The sequence below is a fragment of the Talpa europaea genome (genome assembly GCF_964194135.1).
Source record: "Talpa europaea genome assembly, chromosome: 14".
Taxonomy (NCBI): Eukaryota; Metazoa; Chordata; class Mammalia; order Eulipotyphla; family Talpidae; genus Talpa; species Talpa europaea.
Window position 1 is genome coordinate 67580253 of NC_140082.1, and position 16636 is coordinate 67596888.

Here is a 16636-nt window from a genome sequence, read left to right on the forward strand (position 1 = left end):
AGGTCATCATAATCCCTTTATTCCTAAAAAGTCCTTTGAAATGTATGGGAGAAAGGCAAAAGGAGACACGTTTTATCTGCCATTCCCACTAAGAATCACTGATAACTGCATCAACCATATGAGAGCTGAGAAAAAACTTCAATCTTAATCAAGTAATCTTCCAAGAGCTGAAATCCATTCTTCCCCAGTGAGAAGCAGAATAGCCCACACAGAAAATCTGATAAAATATATTTGCATTTTCTTCTGCCTTTTGTAATGTAATTTTAGGGATGTAATAAAACTTTATTAAAAAGGAGAATCTGGTATAACCTGCGGTTCTGAATGTCAATTATTCTTGTGCATATAGCTCCTCAGATATGTAGGACTCAGCTTAAAGTGTAAAGTGGATATCTGTCCATATTTTCCTTCCCAATAGTATCTTTGTTTAAAAATTACAGCCTATGCATTTACACACACATATAATACATATTAATATAATATAATGTTAATATATATTATTATATATTTATATAATGTTAATATATATTATTATATATTTTATATAATGTATAATATATAATAACATATTAATATAATAATATAATCTCCACTCCAATACCTATTTCAGTGAAATTTTGGCAAACTCAGGCCAACCAATACATTTGTAAGTTTCCTGGAAGTATGTATAAAGAATCACAGATCAGAATAAAATGTCATTTGCAATAGAAGATGATCAGAATAGACTTCTTTTAACAACACTTAGAAACAAAAAGACAATGGAACAACACCTTCGAAATATTGAAAGAAAACAATTTCCAACCTAAAATTCCATACCCAATCAAATATCAGTCAAATATAAGAGAAGAATAAATACATTTTCAGACATACAAAGTATCAAAATTTTATCTTTCAGGTACTATTTCTGGATTTCTTTTTTAAGATTTATTTATATAAGAACTGGGGTATTCGCCAGATGTGCAGGAGGGTGAGAGACAGAGCAGAGAACAGAACAGGCAGACTGACTGAAATGCACTGCTGAAGGGAGCAGTGGGTGAGATAGGAGAGGTCTGCCGCACCATGTGGGTTTCTCCCTGGTTGGCTGGGAATTGAATCCATGCTGCAGAGGCTGCAGACACTTCACAGCACGGCACTCAACCGCCTGTGCTACCAGGGAGGCACCTATTTCTGGATAATTGTAACCAACATAAGGAATTAAATCATGAAAAAAAAATCATAGAATATAGGAGAGAAGATAAGGGAACTTCCAAAACAATGGTAAAGGAAGATAATGAGATAACAGATGGTGAACAAATATAAGAATCCATGTACAGATGCATCTTAAAGGTTGCTTTAAGATGTCACTATTCACTGCTTTGAAAACTCTAAAGGGAAAAGAGAGAGGACAAAATGAGTTAGTTTTTTTGTTTTTTTTTTCCTACAGAAAAGTTTTATGTTGTTCTCCTGGTAATAAACAGAGATAGAAACCAAGGAGATAATAATAGAACTACAGGAGACCAGCAGTGCTCTCTGCTTCACCTCTGAAGGCAAGTTCTTTCACAGGTTTTTAAAGATAGTCTTCTTTTAATTCACCTAAATAATAGGAAATTAAGTAATTGTTTTGTTATTTAAGCTGCCAATTTTTATAGTATTTTTTTAAAAGTTAAACTATATGAGGCTTTTTATTCCACGTCTAAATAATTGTGGTTTCCTTTGGGCACCACACACACTATTACAGTATTGTATGACAGGAAGTTAATTGTTGGTAAAAGATGGTACAATGTCTTCTTCCTAAGAAGAGTTGAAGATCAGAAAACTTAATTGAATTGAAATTAGATTAAGTTGTAATCAGTTATTGGACATAGCAATTACAGTAAACAAGATATGCAAAAAGTCCTCATGTTACTCAACTGACAACACTGTAAAAACTTTTTCTTAATCAGGAATTACCCTTTCCCCATCCCTCTGGTTTAGTTGTTATATTTAACTGAGGAATAATGAATAGTGGGAGAAGAGCCATTTTCTTCTCAATGACCTATAAAAATATCTTCATCTGTGATAGAAATGACACATGCTGAAGTACAATTTTATCTTTATAATTTCATGTTTCCATATCCAGCACAATTGCAAGAATAAAGGTGAACCTTACTTTCTATAGTATCTTGAGGTAGGCAAGAGGTTTGACTTGATAAGGATACGGGGGGGATAAAATAACAGCCAGATTTCTTACTTGGTCTTTATCCCTCTCTCCCCTTCTCAGATAGTACTCATGTGCACAAAATTTATGGGGAAAGAGATTTCAACTTCCTCCTTATGTAGAATGTACGATGTTAAAGAGATATTATGATGCGATAAGGACCCTATGGTGGACACTGGTAACATTATGAGGTCAGGGATTTTCCTGAAATGTTTGCCTAAAAGTAATGCATTACATCTAAGTCATTATTCCTCCCCCTGCTAGCATTCTAGTGGCAACTCTTATTCCTACCCAAAATATGGGATTTTGAGATCAAAGGAATGAGACCTAGAGCAAAAATTGAAACAGAAGGGAGGCATTGCAACAACTGGAAGGTTTTCCAAGTTGACAAATTTGCACTATAATTTCTGTACATAAATAAATATCTTCATGGATATTGGAAAAGGAAAGCGTCTGAGTGTTTCACTTCAGGTTGACAATTTCAAATCATCCTTGAAGAAGTTTGAAAAATTAATTGAACGTACAGCAGCCCAGAAAAAAGATGAAAGAGCAGGCTTATTTACTCAAAGAGAAGGTAAGATCAGTAATAACAGGGTAGTCCAGTTGGTTCCATTGATTGGAACTGGGAAATGTCTTCAACCATCAGAGAGAAGCAATCTAGCTTAAAAAAATGAATGGGAAGTGAACGGGGGGCTGCGTTCTTATTCTGACTTTGTCCCAAAATAGCCAAATGGACTTGGGGGAGCTTTATTCACTTTTCTGAAGCTTAGCTGTATCACATGTAAAATTAGGGGATTGGATTGAAGGATATTTTTAAGGGTTCCTGTCAGATCTACCATTTGTTGGTTCACTGGTTAACTTGGCACTTTCACCCTAACATCTCTCTACCTGAGGGTGTCATGAGACCACAAAGACTTTCATAGCAGGACAGAGTTTCCTACTTTACCATATTTCATTATCTGTGCCTCTCCCCATGTCTCTAGATTGGAATGATTGCAGCCATGCACAGTTAAAGAGAATGTAGTGGACAGCAGTCTGGCAGGAATCTTAGCAGAGTCTCCTCCCCACTCCCCCCTCTGCTCTAAGCAAAACTGAAAGACTCCACCATGGTCAGGGCTCAAGGGGAGCAGTATAGTGTGAATTTTCAGGGTTGAAAGACAGCAGTGAAGAGTAAATCTTAACAGGGTAAAAGACTAACAGAACAACTTCTGATGTTGTAATGAGAAGAACAGGTCTCAAATAGCTGCTAAAATTTCAGCATGACTGGTCTTTTAATATGTATTTATATATTATTTAATATGTATTTATATCTATTTAACATGCTAATCTGTATAGTTATAATCCAAAATTTTGATTTAGGTGTTCAAACCCAAATTGCTAATATTAGAACACTATTTAATAATTTGTAAGTCATTATAATAAATATAATTTAAATGATTCTTGTGACAGTACTATCAATAACAGACGGGTATTGTTATTTTGCTGTTGTCCTGGCTTTACTTGTGAAAAAGGAAAGGTACAAATAAATCATCTGCCCAAGTCACTCAATTTTACATGTTAGAGCTAAGCTTCAGAATAGATAAGTCTTTCAGTTGATTATGTCCTTGGCTAGATTTTCTACACTACTTGACAAACCTTTCATTTTTATCTAGTCAGTTTATTTTGTCTCTGTGCAATTGATTTTCTAAACCCTTACCACTTTTTCTGAACTCTCTATGACTCTTCTCAGCCAAACTTCCAGCATTATAAGAGAAAGCAAGACCAAAAGACACAAATTCTTTACAACTCCCTTTCCTCCACTTCTAATTTACTAACATAATGCTTCACCTTCTTTCCATCCTTCTTCCTCTCCAAGGCTTATCACTTTGCTGCAGCAACTTCAAAATTTCCATTTCACTGAGTTTATCTCAAACTAAAAATATACCCTAAGATCGTGACTTTCCCATCCCTTCAGGTTACCACTGTATGTCTTTTCCTCTATTATAAATTTCCCCACAGTGTCACTGAGTTTTCATTCTACTCAAGTTCTGCTTCCCTCATCACTTTAGTGAAAAAACTCTTACCAAGATATTTGATAACCTAATAATGGCTGCAAATTTTATAAATTGTTTGCATTTTCTAGCCTACTAGGTCATTTCATTGCATTAACAACTGACTCTGCTTCCAGAAAAATTTTCTGCCTGTCTTTATACAATCTCTGGCTCCCTTTTTTCTTGATATTTGCCCATGTTCCTTCTCAGACTTATAGCATAGACATCACATTCCTATAGTATCTTAGTCCAAATATCTTGGTATAATCTTGACTATTTGATGACATACCACTTGAGGGTTATTACAAGTTTATTAACATAATAGTCTTCCTATACTTCTGCCAAATTTTTTTCCTTTTAAATTTTATTTTAATCTGCCCACTTCTAACTCATTATCCCACTTCTAAAATTCATATACATTTACTTGGCATCCAGGGCTATTCGAGCTCTTGCCTCAAACTACCTTTCCAACCTTGGCTCCAGGAACTTTACTTCACGCATGTCTACCCTAAAATGAGCTTTTTTAAAAAAGCATTTTCAAATGTGTCATACTATTACTACTCTAATTTTGCTTATGTGGTTCCCCCAACTTGTACTGTCTTTCCTCCCCTTTTCTTTTTGTGCCTGTAAACTCGTGCTCATTTTTAAAACCCACACCAAATGTCACCTCTGTAAAGACTTCCAAACTTTCCCCAGGAAAAACCATCCTTAGCATTGTTAATACGCTTAATTGCGATTGGAGGACTTTACAAGCTGCACTTAGTCTGCTGAAGATGCTGTGTGTGTATCTGTTGTTGCCCCTCCCCCATTACTGCACTGGGAGTGCTTGGAGGATTTTGTAACCCTAGGGCAGTCCAGTGTCCAGGAAATGCTCCTTACATGTGTGCTAAATGAAAATATCAACTTTGTTTTCAATTAGAGCTTGAAATCACAAAGCCACACTGGAAATGCCTTCCTCTTTAATATAAATGTGTGTATTTGTATATATATTAAATATATTTATAATTAACATATATAATTGTATATGGAATATGGATTTTAATATATTTGATAAATTGAAATGCTATTAGATAAATTATCTTCCATGACAGAGGGATGGATAGTCCTGAAAGATTGAGAAGGGAGATATATAATCTTAACTTTTATCCTATTGCTAATACTAGCGTAGATTCATATTCATTAATAAATACTAGAAAATTAGGTTTTCCTCTCACTATAAACTAAAAAAATAAGTATAATGTTTTTAATGAATAGTGTTACCTAAAAAACAGTATCAAATACTATTTATTTTTTATTATTTTTATTATTTATAGTGTCAAATACAGCGACAGCATCAAATACTATTTTTCCATGAAGGATTTTTTTCCATGTAATATTGCTCCTAAATCTCATCAGTGTGCTTGATAGAAGTGAAACCATCTTAGGAAAGAAAGTCTCATTATCTTCATCAAGTGGCATTTATAATGAGATGCATATCTCATACTAGTTGAAGTGAATTTAAACAGCCAAACTAAAAAAAAAAAATAAAAAAAAATAAACAGACAAACTATTTGGATATCTCATAGAAATTTCAAACTTAATATGACCAAGATGGAATGCTTAGTTTTCCCTAGGAAACCTATTCTTTCTTTAGTTCCCCATGTTTTGGTAAGTAGTGCCAACATCTGTTGAGTTTGAAACCAGAAACCTGAGTGTCATTCAGTACAGTTTCTCAACCTTGGCACTAGTACCATTTGGGGCTGAGTAATGTGTGTATGGGAGGGGGCTGTCCTGTACACCGTATGGTATTTAGCAGCATCTCTGGTATCTACCCATTTCACATTAGTTGCACCTCCATCCCTAGTTGTAATAATTAAAAATGCTTGCAGACATTTCCTAATGTCGCTATTGGAGAGAAAGGGCAACATTACCCCTGAATGAGGATCATTAAATCTATGTTCCTGTCTTTCCTTTACTCATTTCTGCTCCCAACAACTTCCAATCTTCTAATGACTTGCAAGTCTTTGCAAATCTACTTCCCACAACATCTTATCATCTTCAATGGTATCTCTTGAGTGTCTATATCACTTATCACATGATTAATGACATTCTCAAGAATGAAAGGGGGTGTTATTTAATAATTGAGAAAATTGGGATAAATGGGGCATTTTTTTTTATAACAGCTGAGTTATAGATGATCTCTGTACCTCCTTGGCCCATTATCTGAAATGTGGACTAATGTACTAACCTCTCCCTTGTTTTATAGCTTTCACTCATCTTACCAGATGAGAAAGCCAGAGTGCTTTCAAAAAATTTAAAGTCAAGTCATCATTTCCCATGTTTCAAATAAAATATAAACTTCTGACTCTAGCTTAGCATTCCTCTGATTTTATCTCACATCACTTTTTAACCAGTCTTCACTGTACTCCATACTTACTGACCTTCCCAGAACATTCTCAGTGTATTTTTTTGTTTGCTGGTCTCTCTCTGCCTAAAACACTCTTGCCCAGCTTTGTGCATTGCTGACTCTTTCTGTTTATCAGGCTTCAGCTTATTTATTTACCCATCTCTTTCAAGAGGGCTTTCCTGATGTTCAATACTACCCCGTTGGTTTCCCTTCTAGTACTTAATCTGTGATTAATGATTTTTATTTTGTTGCTAAGGTATGGTATTCATACAATAAAGTCCATGGAACACATTAATCAAAAATATTTAGCTTAATAAATTTGGACATCAGTCAACATGCCTGCATTACCAACCAGATCAAGATAGAGAGCATTTCTGGTATTCTGGAATATTCCTTCATGCCCTTCTCACTGCATCCATCCAGAACCACTAATCTAATGTCTAATTCTAACTTTGCCTGACATTGTCTGTAAACACTTTTTGCTCACTTGTTAATTTTCTGTTTCTCCCACTAGAACATGAGTTCCCTAAAAAAGGGTCTATTAAAATCTAATGAAAAACAAACCCTAGAAATATCACTGCAAAACTGAGGCTACCAGATTGGGGATGAGAGATACAAAAATAATGAAATAAATTAACAAATAGGAAAAGCAGCTGAAAATGCAGTTTGGAATTTGCAATTTTATAATAATACTCTTGTGCAATTGATTATACAGATGCAATTGATTATGAAAAGTTTTATGGAATGGTAAAGGAATTCTTTGGTCCAGAAGTGAAGAATCAAGATGTAAAATGTTTTTACAGAAAACTCTGCAACAACCCTGATGCATCTATCGACTGGTGTGAGGTAGTCGCCTTTCATGTTTATAGTATACAATCCAGGCATTATCCTTTCTTAGTCTAGAATAAATAATTAAATGAAATTCCTCCCAAAGGGGTTAAATCCACAAAGTGTATGTGACAGGTTTAAATGCCTACACCTATAAAGTCTTTCCTTTCACAATATAAAACTTTGTCTCTTCTGAACAAATTTATCTGGTATAACATCTCTATTAATTTTCCTCAAGAAATTCTAGTCATTTGATGTTTTTAGTATCCCTTTGGAAGTTATTTATAATAAGCATTGTAACATTGTGCTATTACAAGTATAAGTGGCAACATTTATGATTTATTTTTACTAAACATTTTTTTTGTTAGTCATTTACGTAACCACAAAATTTTGGGATCCAGCATCACACTTTCATCACCTGCTACCAGGACTCCCATTCTTTACCTTACCCCCACTACCTTTGGTTAACTGTAAATTTTTCAAGTCTAAGCACCATTTTGCTGTGCTTTGCCAGTTTGTTTTCTTTGGTTATTTATATTTATGTTCCAGAAATAAAATTATATAGTTGGTGTCTTACTTTCTGACTTAATTCTCTATCCATATTGTACCATCTTTGTATCATCTTTTTGGAAGCTGGGCAGTATTCCATTGCATATATATTCTGTATTTCTTTATTCAGTTGTCTATAATTGGGCACTTAGATTGGTATCATGACTTAGCTATAGTGAATCTTGCTACTATGAATATAGGAGTGCATATGATTTTCATATTAGAGTTTTCAGATTCTTTGGGTAAATACCTAGCAGAAGTATTGCTGGATCACATGAAATTTCCATAAAACCTGCACCAAATTACTTTCCCACCAACAGTGGATGAGGGTTCCTTTTTCTCCACACCTTCACCAACATTTGTTGTTTCCAGTCTTTTCATACAGGGCACTCTCACAGGGATAAAGTGTTATCTTTCTCTGGTTTTGACTTTCATTTCCCTTATAAGTGATGTTGAATATTTTTTCATGTGTCTTCTCTGAAGAATTGTCTATTTAGGTCCTTTGCACATTTGTTTTTAGGCAGGTAAATTACTTATTCAAGGTTATATATTCAGAAAGTTGTGGAATAGAGGATGGGCCCAGACATTTGTTTCTGAGATTCATCATTCAAAAATCAATCTGTGATTTTCATTCCTTTCAAATAGGACCATAGGAAAGTTAAAGTATTCATGTATTTCCAGTATTCTAGGGAGGCTCGAATAATGAAGAAATATGAATAATTAAGACTTGCCTGTCCCTTCCGTCAGGTTTGTGTCTGTTACTGAGTTCTGCTTCTTCTAGAATAGTTATAAGAGTTATAAAAATTTCCTAATCTATCTTTCCAAATTGCATAATTTCATAATGTAGATATATACACACATGTAAGCATACATATATGTTTATGTGATATATACATTACATAAATACACATATATCAGAGAATATAGAAACATCTCTTGTTACATCACTTGTTCTGTGCTAGGTAATATTCCAGTACCCATGTATGCATTTATTTACTTAACTTTCCCCACAATTAGGTATGGTGCATTTTATTCTTAGCTTAAAGACTGGGAAATTGTGGTTCATAGTAGGGTTCTGGTTTTGTCAGGTTTTAAATATAATCAGTCCTTGATATACTCATCTAACCACTCCATATACCACAGTTTATATTTCTTATGATTTTTCTAGCTCCTGGCCTACACCAACATCCCTGTGTCTCCTGTCCATTACCTCCCTTTAACCTCAAAGCAGTGAGGATGTTTGTAGATGTGCAGTAGTTTCTGAAAGTATTTTACATTATAAAATTGTTGGGTTTTTTAAAAAGATTTATTTATTTTATACAAGAACCGGGGTACAGGCCAGATGAGTGGGAGGGTGAGAGGATTCACCAGAGACAGAATGGGGAACAGAACAGGCAGACTGACGAAATACACTGCTGAGGGGAGCAGTGTGCAAGACAGGAGAGGTCTGCTGCGCCATGTGGGACCTTCGCCGGCGGCCCGGGATCCAACCAGTGCTGCAGAGGCTGCGGACAGCTTCAGAGCGCAACACTCAATCCCGTGCACCACCAGGGGAGGCCCAATTATTAAATTGTTTTATGAATGTCCAATATTTGTTTTTATCATTCTGATATGTGTTCTTGCATACAGGAAAACATACAAGAGTGATTTTTTTCAAAACCACTCCACTTTGTTGACAATAGCTGTATTTCATCCTTTCTTGTGATTTTGCAATATTTCGTGTATGTATAGACTACATCTTTTTGACCCATTTTCCACTGAAAGAGATTTAGACTTCAGTGGCCTAGCTATTGTAAATAATGCTGCTGCAAGTCTTGTAGAACATTTGGATATCTGCCCAATAAATGGTTGCCAGATCATACAGGATTTCCTTTTTTATTTTTAAAGGTAAGTCTAGATTCTTTTCCATAATAGTCTCATCAGTTCACATCCCACCAACAGTGTAACAGGATTCCTTTTTCTCAGCATCATCGCCAGCATGTGTTGTTGAAAGCTTTTTAAGTGCCATTCTCACAGGTGTGAGATTTTAGTTTTATTTATTTATTTTTAAAATTTATTTATTTATACAAGAACTGGGGTACAGGCCAGAAGTGTGGGAGGATGACAGAATTCACCAGAGACACAAAAGGGAGCAGAACAGGCAGATGACCAAAAACACTGCTGAGGGGAGCAGCAGGCAAGACAGGAAAAGGTCTGCCCTGCCATGTGGGTATCTGCCTGGCCGGCCGGGATTCGAACCCATGTTGCCGAGGCTGCAGACAGCTTCACAGCACTACGCTCAACCTGCTGTGCCACCGGGGAGGCCTGAGATTTTAGTTTTAATTTGCAATTGTCTTAGGAAAGATGATGAACATTTTTTCGTCTTTTGCCCTTCTGGGTGTCCTCTTTAGTGAATTGTCTGTTCATGTCTGCTGCTCATTTGTTAATTGAATCATTTGGGTTATTTTGTTGTTGTTGTTATTGTTGAATTATATGAGTTTTTTCTATATATCTTGGAAATTAATCCCTTATCATACATATTGTGTACATATTTTTCTTATCCATGAGACTATTTAATAATCTTAAAATTTCTTTTGCTTATAGGAGCTTTTTTACTTCAGCTAGTCAAATTATATATTTTGTTTTAATACCTTAGTATAGGGGTTGAGTCACCAAATAATCTTTATTATTTATAACACAGAATGTATGTATGCCAATGTTTTCTTCTTATGTAATTTATAATCTTTAATCCATTTAGAGTTTATTTTTTGTGTATGGTATTGGCAAGTAATCGACCTTTATTCTTTCTTTGTGTGACTTTCCATTTTTCCCTCTACCAGTTATTAAAGAGACTGTCTTTTCCTCATTTTATGGTCATGGTGTTTTATTATAGATTAGGTGCTTGTATATTGGTGAATATAATTCCAGGCTTTCAATTCTGTTCCATTGATCCATGTACCTGTTTTTTGTGCCAGCACCAAACTATTTTTCATACTGTTGTTTGCTTTATAGTAAAATTTGAAATCAGTTAATGCAATATCTCTTTCTCTCCTTTTCTCTTAAGGTTGCTTTTGCAGTTTAAGGCCTTTTGTGAGTCCATATGAATTTCAATATGTTTTTGTTCAGTATCTTTGAAAAATATCACTGGGAATTTGATGTGGATGTCATTACATTTAGGCAAAAAACCTCATTTGATTACATTGATTCTCTTCCTTTCCTTACATCGCTAAGCCCTTTAATAACATCTTGTTCTCAGTGTATAGGTCTTTTACCTCCATTGTTGAGTTTATTCCAAGGTACTTAATTCGTTTTAAGCAATTGTAAATGCAGTTACTTTCTTAATTTCTTTTGGATTGTTCATTGCTTATATACGTATGTATGTAAAGAAATGGATTTTGTATATTGATTTTGTAGTCTGCCAATAGCCACTTCATTTATTGTTTCTAATAACTTTTTGGTCTTTAGGATCTTCTGTATATATCTTATTGCCTGCAAATAAGATTGTTTCACTTCTTTATCTCATATTTGGATTTTTTTATTTCCTGTCCTTGTCTGATATCTCTGGTCAAGACCTCTAATCCTAAATTAAAGAGAGGTGCTGACAGTGGGCATCTTTGTTTTGTACCAGATACTAAAGCTTTCAGTATTCGTCCATTGAGCATTATAATGACTGCTGGCTAGTGACATATGGCCTTTATTAGTTGAGGTAGGTTCCTTCTTTTCTCATTTTGTTTATAATTTTTATCATAATGGGTGTTAAATCTTGTCAAATGATTTTTCTGCCTTAATTCATAATACCATGTGGTTTTTATCTTTACTCTGGTTGTTATGATATATTCCATTAATTGATTCACATATAGCAAACTATCCTTGCATTCCTGGGATAAATCCTACTTGATCATGGTGTGTAATTCTTGATTGTTGTATCTTGAAAATATTTTGCGTCAACCTTCAAGGATATTGGAGTATAATATTTTTGCCTTTGTATTTTTTGTTATCAAGGTAATCTTGTTTGGAGTTTTTCTTGCTTTTTAATGTGGATGTATATTGTAATTATCTTCTCCCTTAAGACTGATGTTGCTGTATAGCATAGATTCTGGTAACTCATATTATCATTTTCATCCAGGTGCTTTGATCTGAATCAGCCTATAACTGTTTTGTGTTATGAGCCTCAGACTCAAGCCAATAATCTGAGCTCTATAACCCCTCACCTCTGTAGTTCTTCTGCATTATACCCTCTATCCTGGGTACCTCCTTTTCACATTGTTATCCTGTGTAGTACTGGGTTGTTGGAGACCCTATCTTGGCATATGCATAAGTCATTATCTAGGGGGCTGAGGATCATAGCCACTTCTCCTACTGTGTGATGTACTGCCTTGTTGTTACTTAAACAAAGGTCACTTAGAGTTTTCCTACCACTTCCACTAGTGCTAATGCTCCTATTGCATGTGTTGATGATCAGGGGTTTTTACCTTTGTTTTGCATTGGTTTTATTGCTTCTGTCTGGAGGAAGCTTCACTCTGCTACCATCTTGATGCAATCTTTTTGTCTATTTTTTTGATTAGGTTGTTTGCTTCTTTGTTGTTGAGTTGTGAGTTTTTTACATATTTTGGAAATTAATGCCTTGTCAGATGTATGATGTGCAAATATCTTCTCCCAGTCCATATCATAATGTGTGTGTGTGTGTGTTTGTGTGTGTGTGTGTGGTGGTGGTGATTTCTTTCATGTTAAAAAGGGATTTGGTTTCATGTAGTTACATGTTTATTTTTGTTTATTACTTACATTATTTATTATTGCTTGTTTTTGCTTTTGGTTCTCAGGCCCTTGGAATTATATCCCCCAATACATCTCTGTAGTTGTTGTCCAGCAGTGTATCCCCTATGTTTTTGTGGTTTTGGGTCTGATATCCAAGTTTTTACTCCATTTTGATAAGAATATCACATATTATGAATGAAGATGCAAAAATTATCAACAAATTCTTAACTCAAATTCAACAATACATTAAGAGAGTTATCCATTTGAATAGTAAGGATTCATACCCAGGATACATGGTTGGTTCTACATGAGCAAATCAATCAATTACCAGATCAACAATAGAAAGCTAAACATTTCACCATCATTTCAATAGATGCTGGCAAATCTTTCAACATAATCTATACCCACTTATGGTAAATCTTTTAATAAAATGGGAAAATACATATCTCAACTTAATAAAGATATTGCATCACAAACCCTTAGCAAACATCAAACTCAGTGGTGAAAAGTATTTGTCATTTTTATGAGAGCAGTTGTTTCACATGATGGCACCTACCTATATATAGATGTGACTATAAATACATGTACAGCAATGTGTGTGGCTGATGTGCTGTAAGATGGCAAAGCTGACCAGCTGTTTCCTAAACTGTCTCTTACAAAATTGGGTATTATATATTAATTCAAACATCAAAGGTGCCTACCTGGCAGATGGTGAAATCCAAGTACTGTCTAATCTTCCTATTTACTAATTATTTCCATCATGTACTTCCTCATTTAGTGACCACACAAAGGCATTAGGATGAGGATATTATTGATTATCCTTATTTTACCTGGGGAAACTCAGGTTTAGAGAAATTAAGAAAATTGCCTGAGATTCTGTGACTGGCAGGCAGTAGAATCAGGATGTGGACCCATGCCTAATCTAAAGCACTAAAGCACTAAATATTGTCTCTTATAAGACACTACTTGACTTCTTCCCATGTCTCTTCTTAGACACTTAACAAATATACTGTCACTATGTCCATAAAAGTTACACCAAAATTATCAATCAGCTTAAATTACCATAAATTGCTCTTTAAATATAGGCTTCATAAATACATAAGATATCGTTTCCTAATGCAGAGTACTAACTGCTATGTGATCACGTCCCATTTCCAATTAAGTGCAACACATATGGTTAGGAATTCCTCCACTCCTGAGAAACACTGAAATTTATTAGAAGAAAAATCATCATCATCATTTCACATTATTTTCTGAAAATTATTGCCTAATCTGTTTCCAAGGTGAAATTGACTGCTAACATTTGTCATTTTCTTATTGTATTTTGCACAAATTATTTATTTATTTATTTTAAAGATTTATTTATTTATCTATACACGCACTGGGTACAGTCAGAAGCGCAGGAGGGTGAGAGAATTCACGAGAGCCAGAGTGGGGAGCAGAACAGGCAGACTGATGAAATATACTGCTGAGGGGAGCAGTGGGCGGCAGGAGAGGTCTGCATGCCATGTGGGACCCTAGCCGGTGGCTAGGGATTGAACTGGCGCTGCAGAAGCTTCAGGCATCTTCACAACCCAGCTCTCAACTGCTGTACCACCAGGGAGACCCTGCACAAATAATTTAAATTGTACCAAAAAGCATTTGTAAAATGAGGATACAAGAGGCAGAATTCTACTATAGAGAAAAGTTTCCTTTTCCCTACTTATTTAATCAAACACCAATTTAGGTACTGCTGTGAAGGGAATTCACAGATGTAATTAAGTTTACTAATTAGCTGACCTTAATATGGGAAGATTTTCCTAAGTTATCTGGGTTGGCACAATGGATATCACATGAATCCCTGAAAAGAAAGCAGAAGTAAATTTCCAAGCTTGAGGTGAAATTGAAGCATTGTTATTGGTGCTGAAGTGTAAGGGACTGTATTATAGAACTGAGGAAAGGCCTCTAGAATGTAAGGGACCCCAAGCTGACGACAGAGAAAAGGGAACATCGGCCAACAGCCTGAATGAGTTTGAAAGCAGACTTTCCCCCAAGTCTTCAGTAAAAGACAGTTTTCTCATTGAGACCCATGTTGGGCATCTAACCTAAAGAACTGTGAGTTAACAAATAGATGTTTTTAAGGTCATGGCATTTGTGCCAGTTGCAATAGAATACTATAAAGAGAAGCGTTCAAGTTCAAAAAGAGCGTGTCTCTGCCCAGACAGAAAAGAATATTAAGAAGATGTCGTGTATTTATACACAATAGAATACTACTCAGCTATTGAAAAAAAAAAAAAGATAAACTCATGCCATTGACAACAACATGAATGGAACTTGAGGAGATTATGCTAAGTGTAATAAGTCAGAAGGAGAAAGACAAATACTAGATGATTACATTCATGTTTAGAATATAGAGAAACAAAATACAGGAACTAACAAAACAAAGCCGGAAAAATCAGAAATAAGACAGCAAAACTGAGGTTACTCGAGGAAGAGGGAGGTTAGAGATGGGAACAAAGGTGGCAGTGAGCCCCATGTCTAGAGTAAAGGACTATGGGTGCTTTTGTGATGGGTGAGTGCAGTGATATTTATCTGAGGACATATGAACCTATTCCTCAAATCATGTAGTATTGTAAACCAATTTATCTCAGCAACAACAAAAATAAAATGAAGAGTATGTCTGACATTACAGGCAATGAAAAATAAAATGTAGTGGTGGTTAAAGGAATCAAATCTGACGCAGTAGAATAAGTTACAATGCTTGGGGAAAGACTTTGGAGAAAAGTAAGAAAAGGATAAATTATTATTTGTCCTTGCCTTTGAAATAATTGTTACATTTTTGTTTTTAAGATGGGAGAGATTTGAACATACTGAAAGATAAATTTAGTAAATGGGGCAAATAGAAGGTACTATGGGAAACAAAGTAGACAAGCTCTAAAGAGATGAAAAGGACTGGTATGTAGAGAATTAGTGAAGGGATTTGCTTCATAAAGGTTTCCTCTAAAAGGGAAGAAGAGAGCCTTCCTGGTGGCACAGGGGTTAAAGAAAGCTCTATCAAGCTATAACCAGCCACTGCAGCACCTGGTCAGCCAGAGAGCAACCCACATGGCCCAGCAGACCTCTCCTGTCTCGCCTGCTGCTTCTCTCAGCATTGTATTTCAGTCCACCTGTTCTGCTCCCCACTCTCTCTGGTGAATCCTCTCACCCACCCCCCACCTCTGATTACACACCGTTCTTGTATGCATAAATAAATCTTCAAAAACAGGGAAGGAAGGAAGAATGGATGAATGCAAAACCAGGTTGGTTTGTAAGTAAGGTGGCATGTTGCTGAGGAAACACTTGTCTAGTGATTTCTATAATCATCTGAAGAAGGAGCTGTGAGCACCTGTTGAGAGTGACAGGAGGTGGAATCACATTTTATAAGAGTACATAATTTCTGTGGACTATGAACAAAATCACTATGGGACACATGGGATGATGGCTGGTTGGCCCTGAAGACCCAGGAGCTCATGGATTGGTGGCCCATCCATAGAGCAGGGAAATTTTCTGTGTAGCTAATCAGCCACTGTAGCACAAGAGCAGGCAGTGTATTTACCAGCAGTGGGTTTTTTTGACATGTCAGTGCATGGATGGAGGACTGTGGAGATGTGTGATGGAGCTGGCAGACCACCAATTCTAAGTTGAGTAAGAAAAAAACAAAAGCAGGGGCCTGATGGACTAGAGGAACAAGGGGATGAATTTCCTTCTCATTTCTGATTAGCTGCTGAAATCATGTACATCTTTCCCAGTAAGGTTACACACACATCAGCTTATTACAGTGCCGATCTGACTAGCCTTTTTTATGTAAGAACTAGTTCCATCCCTCAGTGGACTGCTGATTTAAAATATCATCACCAAAGAGAGCCTAATTTTCTCTATTAGTGGCTATGGTCTTCACATAATTTATTATTCATATTT

The 16636-nt window shown here is 35.6% G+C and overlaps 1 protein-coding gene across 1 annotated transcript in view; it reads left to right on the plus strand.

The window, feature by feature from the left end:
• Positions 1-2602: 2602 nt before the first annotated feature.
• WDR64 (WD repeat domain 64) overlaps positions 2603-16636 on the plus strand; it is a gene marked incomplete at both ends in the record, with an annotated part of 151618 nt that continues 137584 nt past the window's right edge. The window contains 2 exons of the mRNA XM_084253145.1: positions 2603-2747; positions 7305-7435. Of these exons, the coding sequence (XP_084109271.1) occupies positions 2603-2747; positions 7305-7435 (276 nt within the window). The remainder of the gene's footprint in view (positions 2748-7304; positions 7436-16636) is intronic.